The sequence below is a fragment of the Sinocyclocheilus anshuiensis genome, unplaced genomic scaffold, assembly GCF_001515605.1.
Source record: "Sinocyclocheilus anshuiensis isolate Anshui unplaced genomic scaffold, SAMN03320099.WGS_v1.1 scaffold392, whole genome shotgun sequence".
NCBI lineage: Eukaryota > Metazoa > Chordata > Actinopteri > Cypriniformes > Cyprinidae > Sinocyclocheilus > Sinocyclocheilus anshuiensis.
Window position 1 is genome coordinate 38,071 of NW_015557091.1, and position 13,362 is coordinate 51,432.

Here is a 13,362-nt window from a genome sequence, read left to right on the forward strand (position 1 = left end):
ACAAAAACATTAAAACCCATTATAAACGAGGCATTTGTTGCATCCAGTGGGGACATAATTACGGATTATAATGACTTATAATATTGTCTTTTTACGCATTGAGTTGCGTATCGCGCTGTGTAAACAAAAACATTTGTCTGCATTTGTGATCGGAGAAACAACAAAAAACAAGCGCTACTCGGCAAATTCTTTAAATATGAAAACATACTTACAGATTGTGAGTCAGAGCAGCCGGCATTGTAGGTTCAGGAAACAGTCCTCCTTTAAATGCGTTGCACACACACGAATATTTGGGTTGAACTGTTCTGGAACAGTGTTGTAAATACAACTTAACCACTGATTTCTAGTTGTTTAATAAATATCTCTTTGGATTTGAGACTTTAGTCTTTGCAACTTTAGGGATCTTATCTATGCACGAACAGCTTGTAACACTCCAAAGAGAAAGGAAAACTTGAAATCGCATCATATGACCCCTTTAAGATTTACAACCCCTAGAAAATTATTTATTATTTAATTATTATTTATATAAACTTGTAAATTATAATAAGACATTTTTTTCTCTTTATCAAGCTGTTCCTCTTGAAAAATGCATGTTTTCAATAAGTTCATGTTGACCTGGTTGTGTATATGCAGTTTCTGGTTCTCTCGCTGGCACTGTCCTAGTGCCTGTCTCTCCGCTTCCAGCGCTTGAGCCAAATGTGCGTTTTCTAAACACTTCTGAGAATACTGCTCAGACAAAACCTCCAGCTCACGATGGATAGACTGCAACTCCTCTCTACATGGGCAAAATGTAAAAATACACACGTCAAAACTTCCATTCGCTTGGTAAAAAGCATCATGAATAGAAGTAAATCTTCCTAGTGACTAGTCAATGATTTGGTTAGATAAGTGATGTTTGGCATCTTACTCATACTGTCTGTGCAGCTCCTGAATGTCTGCACTCACACCGCTCATCTGCGACCGCTGCGTCTTCTCCAGATCCTCACGATGAGCGTTTTTCATGGCTTCAATTGCTGTACACAAAATAACCTACTGTGATGCTTCAATTCCATGACATTAAACTTGTGCAGACACATTTATTATAGAGCTAGATATAATGTTTCATTATACATGACACACTTTAAGTGCCGTTCACACTGACTGCAATTTGCAGCGACAAACAAACCATAAGCAATTTACTTTCAAATTCGGAAATTTGGTGTATTTTATATACAGTGATGCATTCATTACCAGCAATAGTGGCATTTGTTTCCTCCTCCAGCAGTCTTTCTTTCTCCTCCAGAAGTTTCCGGATCTCTCGCTGATGCTGCCTTTGGATGTCCTCGATCACCTTCTGATGCGTCTCCTCCATCGCTGCAAATCCACGCTCGCATGTCGCCTGCATTCCACATAAAACATCAGATTGCATATGCAAACAAACACCAAGCATATTATCTCTACTTCAGCAGGCTCTCTACTAGGGCTGGGTATCTGTAATTGATTCCCTGGTTCCATTCAATTTGTATTCAGATTCAGTTCATTATGTCTTGGTGCATTACTAAAACATTAAGGCTTGATGGTGAAATACTTTACTCAGCGAAGCCTATTTTTTCATTTTTTTCACACTTTATTAGTCAATTTTGGAGTCTGTTAATGCATTCACTGAAAAGGAAATGATTTTAACAAATATAATCCAATTGCACAAAGAAAGAAATTATTCAGAAAACCAATGTTTACCCAGCCCGACTCTCTACAGAGCTACACCAACTATGGTGTTCACATATTCAAACATTTGCTCATGTGATGAGAGATGACAGTTAGCACAAAGGAGTGAAAGGAAAGCAGCATGATTGATAGCGGTTAACTAGAGAGAATTCATGCATTCAAACTCTCACACTAACACAATGCTAACACTCTAAAAACACAAGGTGTTTTTGAACAGAGGAAGTCCTCATTGAGCACAGTATAGTAATTTGTAATAGGTTTGTCTGTAATCATGGTCGTGTATATTCATTGTGTGCTCAAGACTCCCAGTGCTGCTAAAGTGCACTACAGCATAGGAAAAAAGGGGAAAGCATCACGGTTATGCGGCTACAGGGTTGCAGTGGTCATCTCAGCATTATTTTCAAAAATCCAAGAAGCATAAAACACTTGATATATATATAATAAATCATAGTGAAGATTTGTAATTTGAAATGTGCACCGTTTCTGCAACTTGTATAAACAAATGCAATAAGAAATACTCCCAAAATGATCAACTAAAACCACTGCAACCCAAACTAACAGCAACAAATTACTGAGGGTCCTACAAACATGGCGCCATGGTGGTGAATGGGTGTGACTTTAAATTTGAAAAGTGAAAGGTTAAACCTTGAGGCTGTCCATGTCTCGCTGGTACTTCTCCTTCAGGCTGGTCAGATCTCCATCCAGTGGTTTCTGTTCCAGCTCCTCCCTCATGCTGCTCAACTGCATTTCCAGCTCCCGGATTCGGAGCAGGGACTCCCTGCACGTTACCTGATCAGATCCATCCCCTTCCTCCATGGGACATGCGTCGGCCTCATCTTTGTTCTCCACTTGTTCGCTTCTCTCCTCCAGCGAGCAGATAGTCTGGCTGTAGCATTCTTGTAGCTTGCGGAGCTCCTCTCTGTTGGTGTGTTCTAGTTCCTGGAGCTTACCCTGAAATTCCTGCTCATGTTTTCGGATTTGCTCCTTGTGCCTCAACTCAGCATCTTCCATTTCTAGCAGCAGGGTCTCCAGTCGGCGTTGGCTTTTGGCGGCACACTCCATTAGTTTGAGCTCTCTGTCTATCTGCTCCTGCTCAGCCCTTCCCATCTCATCTGCATGCCTGCTCTTGAGCTCTTCTTTCTCCATATGAAATGCCTCTTCCAGCTGGGTTAAGTTCTGCCGTTGCTCCTGGAGCTCCCTGAGCTTATAGGATAGTTCCGCTCGAAGCATGTCATTCTCCTCCTGCAAGGAACTGATAGTGCCAGTGAAGCTAAGATGTTCTTTCTCCAAGCAGCTCTGGTAGTGCCTTTGGATGGCTGCAACACTCTCAGCATGTTCCTGGACGAGCACTGACATGTTGCGGCTAGTCTCCTGACAGAGAGTAAGTTCCCTTGTGTGACCCGCTCGCAACTTGCAAGCAACATATGCGACCTGCGCCTGCATCAAAGCCTCTCGCATGCAAACGGCACTGGAGTCATCGCACCACGAGCTCATCTGGATGGCATCCGCAAGTCCAGAAAGTGAATCCATTTCTCCTTCTCCTTCACAGATCCTCTCAATTTCCTGAGAGAGACCGCGGAGGGCTTTTGCTTGCTTTTTGAGCTCAGCAATAAGATTTTCCCAGCTTGTTTTCAGATGAGATTCCGATTCTGCACTATGGGATACCATGCCGCCTGCTAAATGTCTACGGACAATCTCTGCTGCTAAACTCTGAGCTTCCTCAATCTCAATCTGCTCCATATATGGGACAAGTTCAGGAGGGGCGAAGTCAGCAAGATAATCAGTATTACTTTGGGTCATGCTCTCAATGTGAGCACGCTTTGATGCGCTAACAGCATCTTTCAGAGCCATGTCCCTTTGTTTCAAGGTCTCGTTCGCCTGGAGCAAGTCCTTCTGAAGCTCACTGAATTCTTCCTGGAAATTCATTGTTATATTCTGAAGCGAATAGGCAAGCTCGGCACTAATGCAGGCATTCTTGATGACATCCTGTGAAAAAGCACTATTTGATAGTTTACTCGTCTCAAGCTTGTCCAGCTCTGCCAAGAACATGGTTTCCAGTATAAGTTTTCTTGTAAGTACATCAGTATAAACAACTGAGAGACAACCATCGCAGTTCGTCTTGATGTTTTCAGCATCCTTGTGAATGGAGTTCAGGGCTGACATAATATCAGAGTTCAGGTCTTCCAGAGAGAACCCCATCTTCTCCAGAACCTCAGCCTCAAAGGTTAACGTTCTGGCAAACCGCTTTATACTTTCCTTCACTGATTGCACATCTGGTGCAAAGATCTGACAGGACTCATAGAATGAGCTGCCCTTTCTCAGGTACATGGTGGCACAAACCAGCCGTTTCTCTACTTCTGCAAGGGTACAAATGAGAGATTCAACAGAACTGGTCTCTTTCTGATTGCTGAGAATTTCTCTGACTCTTTCTGTGCAAGACTCTACCAATGCCAATGCCTTCTCATATTCATCACTGTCCTGCTCACCAAAAGTCTTGTTGAGGAATTTCTGACTGAGTTCATCCATTGGTAATTCTTCACAGGTTTTAGTTGTGCAATCCTCCATGGTAGCTTTGGTGCTCAGGTGTTCCTGCATCGATGAAAGATCGGGCTGGTCCCTTATCTTCTCTGTGAGGTGCCTGAGCTTCTCCTCTGTGGCCAATAGCTTGATTTCCAGAGCATGTATAATGGAGATGAACTTCTCTGGATCTCTGCACTGCTGGAATGAACTGTCACTGACTACACTGCTATCTTGGGTCAGGCTCAGGTCATGCATGTGGTCTAGGCTCAGATCTTGCGTCAGATCCAAAGATGTATTTTCTGTCTGAAACTTGTCTGCTCCCTGGGACCGGTGATAGGATTGGCACTGAATGGTGGAAAAGCGAATCCTCTGGCACTTTACCAAGGACATTTCCGTCTCTGAGCTGCTTCTTGCAAGCAGAAGTTGGGAGGTACTTGAGGATGAGGAAACATCATGTTGCATCTCTTTCAAACCATCAAGCAGGTCTTCCTGTGAGCGACAACGTCGCATTCTGAGATCTGCATATCCGAGTCGCAGGGCATTGAGGTGTTCCTCCAGCTCAGCAATCCGATCCTCTGCAATCACCAGTTTTGCCTGAAGCTCCTGTTCCACTTTTCGGGACTCTACCAGTCCTGGAAACTCATGCTCCATTTTAGAAAGAAGTTCCTCTTTCTGCTGCAAGCAAAGTTCTGTTTCTTCTAGACTACTGCCTAAGGCAGCCATCTTGATGAGGGCCTCGCTCAAGTCCTGCTCCTTCTGTCTGATTAGCTGCTCGTACATTTCCTTTGTCTGCTTCACCTCCTCTTCCTTCTCTCGTAGCACATGACTTATCCTAGCAAATTCTTCTGAGACACGGTCATACGAGCTCTCAAGAGAGTTATAGTCTATTTCCACCGTCGTTAAACAGGCCTGTTGCTTTCCTACCTCTCGGTCAGCCTCTGCAATCTGATTGAGGAGTTCCTGACAGCGGCAAGTAAGCTGGTCACGTTCCTCCTCCAGCCTCCTCACACTCTCCCGCAGCATTTCCATCATATCCGTCTGTGCCTCCAACTCCTGCTGAAGACGATGAACTTCCTCACTGAGTCCCACAGTTTCCATCCCACCGCTCCCTCTCAGCAGTGCCTCCACTTGTTCTTGTGCCTCTTGCAATTGCTCTTCTATTTCACGCCTCCTCTCTTCGGATTCCACCAATCTCCGGGTCAGTCCCTGCCGCTCCCGCTCGTGTTTCTCCTCCAGGCCTCGCTGCTCTTTCCTCTCCCTCTCCTCTCTCATAGTTTGAGCTTCCTCCATGGAAATCAGACGTCCAGTGGCCTCAGCGAGTCTCTCCTGTAGTCTCAGCACCTCTTTGTGCTGGTCCCTCTGCAAAGCTTGCTGCTGCTCGAGCTGTCTCAGTTTCTGGTTCTTCTCTAGCAAACTAGCCTCGACTTGCCGAAGACGGTCCTCGCTCTCTCGTAGCTGTGACCGCAACGTCGTCTCATTTCGGACCCATTCTTCCTCACGTTCTTGACAGCGAACCCGCTCAATTTTTAGCTCGCTACGCATTCGTGCCACAGCCTGCTCGCTTACTACAATCTCTGCCATGGCAGCCGTTAGCTTTTCCTCTAAGGCCTCGATTTCCGCCTCATGGTGTCCTATTATATCTTTCGCTTCGCTGTAGCTACGCCGCAAGCTGCTAACTTGATGATTGGACTTATTCTGCTTCCGGTGCTGGGACTCCAGCTCGGACTTTAGATCCTGGTTCAGCTTGCTGAGGCGCTGCCATGGTGCTCGGTGAACCGAGGCAGACGCTGCATCAGACGAAGTCTTTGCAGCGGTTGTGTCACTCTTTAAGAGATTAAGAGCAAAGTGCAATTAGTAAGAGGAAGCCTCCTCATTTATGGCCACACACATGATGCTCAACATCATCTGGGCTGTGGCTGGGAACCCGGGAACATTTGGAGATACAATTCTGAAGTTACATACTTGCTCAAGCTTTCCACTGTGCTTTTTCAAGATGGCATCAGAGATGGAGAGAATGGTGCTCAAAAATGAAGGAAAAATGTGAACAACACAATTACAAAGGGAAAAAGGTGATCTAAAGAGGCTGTGGAACTACAGAATGCACCTATGAAATGCAACCATGTTTTGATGGATAATACAAATAGAACTGTACAGAAAAAAATACAAGAGGAAACAAGAGAAGGGGGAAGAAACAAATGGAGTAACACTACACCAGATTATTATACAGCAACTAAAGATAAATGAATAACAGGAATGGTACCACCATGCAAATTATGCAAAAAAGAAAATTACGAGATGAAACGGATACAAAAAGAAAAAGCACAGCTGAAAGCTTGTCAGATGTTTACATTTTTATCTTCAGCAAACTTGTGGTTTGGTTACAAGAATTTTAACCAAAACCCAGTCAGAGCCCAGGGAAAGACAGACACTGCAGATCAGTTAGTACCACTCATGCTGAGAGTTTCATTAACACCCCAAAAATTATATTAGTATTGAAATAAAAAAAAGCAAGAGACACAAACACAAAAACTACATAAGATTTTGATTGCTGTATCTTTTCTGACTAGGTTCAGTTGATCTGATTGGGTACCTGCAGTACGTATCCTTCCCTGGCACTCTGCTCTCTCCCACGAGCATCCTGAAGTTGCTCCTGTAAGATGCTGTTCTGCTGCTGGAGTCTTGCCAGCTCCCTTTGTGCCTGACCTAACTGTGGGCATCAGAGGAAAGCAAAAAGATCTGAATGTGGAAATTATACAATGTTCAGAACTGATCTGAACGAAAAAAAAACTCAAGAAAAAAAAAAAAAATCTGCACCTGCACATACTCATTAACATTTTATGATGGAAAATGAGGCAAGAAATAGATACTGATGTTTCTTACCTCTTTTTCCAGTGCAGTGGTCAGCTCTTGTGGAAGGACTCTTTCTCCAACAGGTACATTTGAGCTGCCAGTGATCGGTACCTGCTTTTCCTCTCTGAGGGGCGTTGTTTCTACCTGATGCCACCTCTGCTCAATTTCCACTTGGACGTCAGAGTTTCTGTGGGCCGTACTTTGACTATCGACCTCCTGCGTGTCTCTGGCATTGTCTACATCCATTCTCACCTGTTCCTGTGGCACTTTATGGGGGAGCTTTGATGGGGGCTCCGCCACCGTCGTCGCATTGACTCCACCTGCTGTAGGTGCAGTCTGATTGTGGTGTATATAATCCTGCATGACTTCTTCATCTCGCAGTGGCAACTTGTCAGTATGGCTGGTGGTAGTAATCGAGGATGACGTCTGATGAGAGGAGGTGCTAGAGATGGAAGAGGAGGCAGCAGAGGAGGTGGAGGAGGGAGAAGATGAGATAATGACAGAAGTATCTGCCCTCTTTATTGAGGGTTGTCCGCTCTCGTTTTCCTGCCCTGGGCGGAATTCGGACCAGTCGAAGGTTTTAGACCGTCCCTCCCGCTTGTTGACTCGGCTCTTACGGTGATCGGAAGGAGGCGCAGAGTCTGTCATGTCCTCGTGCAACTTTTTAGCTTCAAATACAGAGCTGTTAGAGAGTTGCGAAGAGTTAGAAGGGGGTTGGATGTAGTTTTGTTCCACATTTGATCTGGTTCGCTCTTCTGGAAGGGAACTGTGAGGTGAGAAGATACTGAATCAATACATTAAGTATCTGAATTATTAGTGGTGTTTGCTAAGGCAAGCATCACAGCTACTACCTCAATATGTATTTTATCACAAAGAATTGTGGCACATGGCATTGTGGGAAAATCTGAATTATTCCTTATCTGTGGACATAATTTTGTTGTGAAACACACACTGTGTTAAAGAAAAGAAATGTGATACAGCTGTCTAAAAACACATACCCAAACTGCTGAAGACAGGATGGTTTGATTAATGGTTAGTAGGGTGAGGAAAACCATCTGGTCACTGCATGGCATTCAACCACTGTCAAGCACGTCAGTAAACACTCATGTGTGCCTAAAAATGGGCACTGATGCAATGCTATTTTTCATCTCCTTTCAAGAAGGAGGTGGTATAACATCACAAGAGATGGAGAGACACTGGCGAGTTGTGATCTTCAAAATGCGCTGTTCCAGCCTAACTTAACTACCCGCCAATAATTGAATCCAGTTTTAATGCATTAAATTCCTTCTTTTATGGAAAATATTACAACAAAATTTGCCTCATTAAAAGTGTTTTTCAGTTGGATGATTTTATTATTGGATCTTTTTTTATTACTTTTGGCCTAAAATAAAAAGTATCATCCAAAAATAGATGACTGACAACCAAATTCTGCATTACGAAGACTCCAAATGACTTTAGCTTTGCTAAATGTCCACAATTAAGAGGTGTAATATAGGTCTATCCAGTGTGAAGCTGACAAAATGTCCATTCGTTCAGACAGGATTTCACACATATCACTTTATCGTCTTGCGTCTGGTTAGCATGTGGTGTGAAACAGCATGAATGTCAAATTAGGCAAACGTGTTAAATGCATTAACACGCAAATAAATGTAATGCCGTTAAACCATCTCAAAAATTGAAAACCCAAAACAAAACATCAACACCACTATCATAAACTATCTGGCCACACACAAACAAAGCAGTGGTGTAACAACTCCAAAATAACCAAGCATACATTGCAAAGGCTCTTCTACTCCATTTATCTCCATAATTGTAAAAAAACACGCTAAATTAACAGCTTCATTATAAACAGAGCAAACTGGCAAACAACACAGGCGAACAGTAGAAGGAATTACTGCCATAACAGACAGAAGCCAGAACATCACGAAAGCACATCTGACATAACAGCGGACACACACACACACACACACACACACACACAGGTTAGAATAAGAACTGGAAATGCCAACCTGGGCATAAGAACTGAAAGTTTCAGAGACACGTTTTTCCTGTTGCCGGAGCAGGAAAAACACAAAAAAAACAAATTATACAGGTAAGTTAGGAACAGAAGAAAAGAGAAATAATATCTACAAACAAAAACAGTGGAGTTTGAGGAACCATTTAAATGCAAGTATAATTTATGAGATTTAGGAGGAAAAAAACTGTTCGTTGACGTGTTCAAATGCTTTATGGTAAGCATGTACTGTTTATGTAAGGTTGTTGATCCTTAAAGGTGAAATTTGTAATTTCTGTGCCACTAGCTGCAACACACTGGACGGCCAAACAAGTAGTCCCACTCCAAACTCACAGCATTGATTGAGCCAGTGTTGTCGTTATGCCAGTCGAATAGATTGAAACAACCAATTGTTGTCAATAGAGGTGCAGAAATGACACACTTTACCTTTATAATAAAGATTATTCCAATTAATTCACTGAGGGAAGTTTAATGTATAAATGTTTGATGTTCTCTCCTTTTTTTTGTCCTTTTCACACTAAACATGATGTAGAAGCTCACCGTGTGACATCAGGAGCGACGGTGGGCCGCATGTTCTTCAGAATGGCCTGAATCCAGTTCCGACGTATCCCAGAGGTCATAGCAGACAGCGTGAATGCCCCTTCCTTACTCTGAGAGGAAGACAAGGACATGGATGCTGAGTCGAATGATCAGATCAGTTAATGAATGCATGACAGTTAAACAAAAAGACACTGTGATAAATATCTATGTTCAATTCTGATATTGCCGTTCAATTCCAATACAACTGTAAATCCACGTTTTGATCAATGAGTTTCTATAACTGACTTTTCTAGGCATGATTACTGGACAAGGATTATTACAAAATAAAAACAAACAAACAAATAAATACATAAATAATTCAAAGGTAATGTTGTACTAGCATTTTTAATAGCTCTCAAACAAACAAACAACAATTTCTGTGATTTATTCAGCTCAAAATATTTTAGATGCAAAGAAATATAATTAATGTAAATGTGCTTAACAACCACTTAATCTTAATCTACTTAATATTATATACTGAATATAATAAATTTTCAAAGCATAAAAAAATTATATTAATTACAGGAAATATTATCAGATTTTTAATCATTTCAAATATTTCTACAGGCCAAGAAATCACAATTTGATATATAATTCCACTTGCTATGACTGTGGGACACTGTAAATCACAAAATAAATTAATGAAAGCCTGTCACAGTCCTACATCGTTCATTCAGAAACAATATAATTCCACAAAAAATGGTCCAATCATATACTTAAATAAAATAAAAGTGATGTACAGTTCAAGTGAAAACTAAGATCAGACGGGAAGAAGAGCTTCAGGCCTGAGTTTAGCTTTCTCTATCCAAGGCATAAAGATGCAGGCTGAAGTTATATTTACAGTTGTTATTCATTTCTTGACACTGACGCCCCACTGTTCGTCTGTACACAGAGACGGCCAACGGTTTCTGCTATTTCTGACATCTCTAAAATAACTTTAAAAACAGCACCGGGAACCTACAGTTATTCACCACCTCGATGAACAAGTACATCTCAACAGTTTTATTAATAAAACACAGTAGCATGCAAACCAAAGATTTCTAAATGTAAACTATTGCATTATATTTTTACTTCTTCTGTTCTGAAGTCTAAGTGATGTTTGCCTCTGCAAGACTTGATACCAGAATGTTTTCAGTGCATTGCTAGGGTGTTATGGGTGGTTGCTAGGTGGCCCAAATCAAAAGTATCCATGTGATATTGTGGTCTCTAGATATGACTTGGGACCCTAAGTTAATGTACACTGCCGTAAAATTCTTAATGTTTTTAAAGAAGTCTCTTATGCGCATCAAAGCATTTTTTAATTAAAAAATAAAGAACAAAAAACAGTAATATTATGACATATGTTTTCTATTTTAATATACTTTAAAATATAATTGATTCCTGTGATCAAAGCTGTATTTTCAGCATCATTACTCCAGTCTTCAGTGTCACATGATCTTCAGAAATCATTCTAATATGCTGATTTATTATCAATGTTGGAAACAGTTGTGGTGCTTAATATTTTTTGGAACCTGTGATACTTTTTTCAGGATTTCTTTGATGAATAGAAAGTTAAAAAGAACAGCATTTATTCAAAACAGAAATCTTTTCTAACAATATAAGTCTTTACTATCACTTTTTATCAATTTAACGCATCCTTGCTGAATAAAAGTATTAATTTCTTTAAAAAAAAAAAAAGAAAAAAAAATTACTGACCCCAAACTTTTGAACGGTAGTGTATTGGTACAAAATATTTCTATTTTATATAAATGCTGTTCGTTTTAACTTTAAAAAAGTATCACAGGTTCCAAAAAAACTAAAAATTAAGCAGCACAACTTGTTTCCAACATTGATAATAAATCAGCATATTAGAATGATTTCTGAAGATCATGTGACACTGAAGACTGGAGTAATGATGCTGACAATTCAGCTTTGATCACAGAAATAAGTTATATTTTAAAGTATGTTAAAATTGAAAACCGTTATTTTAAATTGCAATTAATTTAATAATAATTTAATCAAATAAATGCAGCCTTAATGAAACTTGATGAAGCTTCTTTAAAAAAACATTAAAAATCTTTTGAACTGCAGTGTATGTCTGTGAGATTTTTTCTGCACATTTTCGCATTGACCAGATTCAATTTTGAGTCAAATCTCTTATTTGCAAATTATAAATCACTAATCTCAAATATGAATTTTAGAGTACTATTGTTGCTTGACTTAAAGCCATTCATTAAAATTGCAAATAAAAAAAGATCACTATCTGAAAAATCTCTCAAATTTGATATTAAAAACAAATATTTGACATTAAAATACATCTATTTTCCCCACTGTGAAGTCAAAAGAGTATTAGACAAGCATCTGATGTGTGGCATTGGACCTGTAGGGTGGTATTTCAGAGGGAAGTGATGATGTCACAGCTGCTGACAGATCAGGTGACATTAGTGATGAAACAAAGCTTAGTGAGGAACAGCAGGGTTACAGCTAACATCACCACAGCTTTATTTAGGTGGGAAAACATACCACTGTAAACCTTCCAGACATATTTGTCTAGCATCAATACCTCAAGAGCACAGGGATGGGCGGAAACATATATTGCAGTATAAGTTAGGGTGAGCTAAAATAGTCCTGTTTGTTGCCCTGATGTACTTCATTAAAGGTCCCCTGAAATGCTTAGAAACACGCAGCGTTACTCTATGTGTTGACGTCATTTGAACTGAAACAGAAAGACAGGGCAGGACATATCAAGCAGCCCCACCCCTTTTTAAAATAGCCAATAGCGTTCGTTTATATCACAGCTTGGGCTAGAGCTGTTCAGAGCCGTTGAGCTCCGTAAAGCCGCATTTGACAGGGTATGCCAGCCACAATCTCATCCATATTGCTATAAAATATAGCATTCTGTGTAGAATTCAAATAGCTCCGATACATTTTGTGGTCTGCGTCGACTCGCGCATGTGATCCGCTCCGTGCTATTGTGTCTCTGGACCGGAGCAGAGTGTGTGTGCGGTGCGGTGGTTAGCGTGACACAGCGCCAAACCAGACTTCTTTTTTTCCTCAATGGAAAGCATATTTACACTGTTTGAATCGTTCCCTGTCCCCTATATAGTGCACTACGTGCCATTCACTGTACAGAAAATACTAATTCTGTGGACAAGTGACCGATTTCAGCCGCGGCTTCAGCGTCTATTTTATAGTGTAGGGGGCGGGCGCTTCGGATTCTAGAGAGCATTTGACTGGACGGAACATTTGACGAGAAGCTGAAGTACGATGTGACGTCAAAAAAATCGTTGAGCCGTTTTGGCGGAAGTGACGAACGGCAAGCTTTGAATGCTTATATCTTCTAAATGCGAATTTTGTCACTGTTTTGGAGCACACTGCCTTATAGATAACCTTAAGACTAACATATTGATACTAACACCCAAAAAACTTTCATTTTGATTTCATGGGGACTTTAAGCAGTTTTGGTATATACATTTACTCTAGTGTTGTCAAAAGACCCAGTACGAAACGTTACAAAAACGTGAAAACGTTACGGTACCAGGTTTTTTTAAGTACCGGTGGTACCGAGTACCCGGTCAGCCCGGTTCTTGATGCGCTATCCGAAAACTATCCTCTTCCAGTGTTGCCAAGTCTGCGGTTTTCCCGCGGAATTGGGCTGCTTAACACTGTTGCCGCGGGTTGTTTTTCATGTCCGCGGGTTGAAAAACGACCCCATT

At 41.2% G+C, this 13,362-nt stretch overlaps 1 protein-coding gene across 9 annotated transcripts in view; it reads right to left on the minus strand.

The window, feature by feature from the left end:
- Positions 1-13,362, minus strand: part of LOC107677232 (myosin-2 heavy chain-like) — a 48,166-nt gene that overhangs the window by 6,221 nt on the left and 28,583 nt on the right. For 8 of the 9 annotated variants that reach the window (XM_016472052.1, XM_016472054.1, XM_016472053.1 and 5 more), the window contains 8 exons: positions 9,629-9,738; positions 9,084-9,122; positions 7,105-7,840; positions 6,815-6,931; positions 2,350-6,048; positions 1,231-1,378; positions 908-1,013; positions 616-775 (listed from right to left, as the gene is read on the minus strand). In XM_016472052.1, coding sequence (XP_016327538.1) covers positions 616-775; positions 908-1,013; positions 1,231-1,378; positions 2,350-6,048; positions 6,815-6,931; positions 7,105-7,840; positions 9,084-9,122; positions 9,629-9,738 — 5,115 coding nt within the window. The remainder of the gene's footprint in view (positions 1-615; positions 776-907; positions 1,014-1,230; positions 1,379-2,349; positions 6,049-6,814; positions 6,932-7,104; positions 7,841-9,083; positions 9,123-9,628; positions 9,739-13,362) is intronic. The other variant, XM_016472048.1, reaches the window with a different exon arrangement.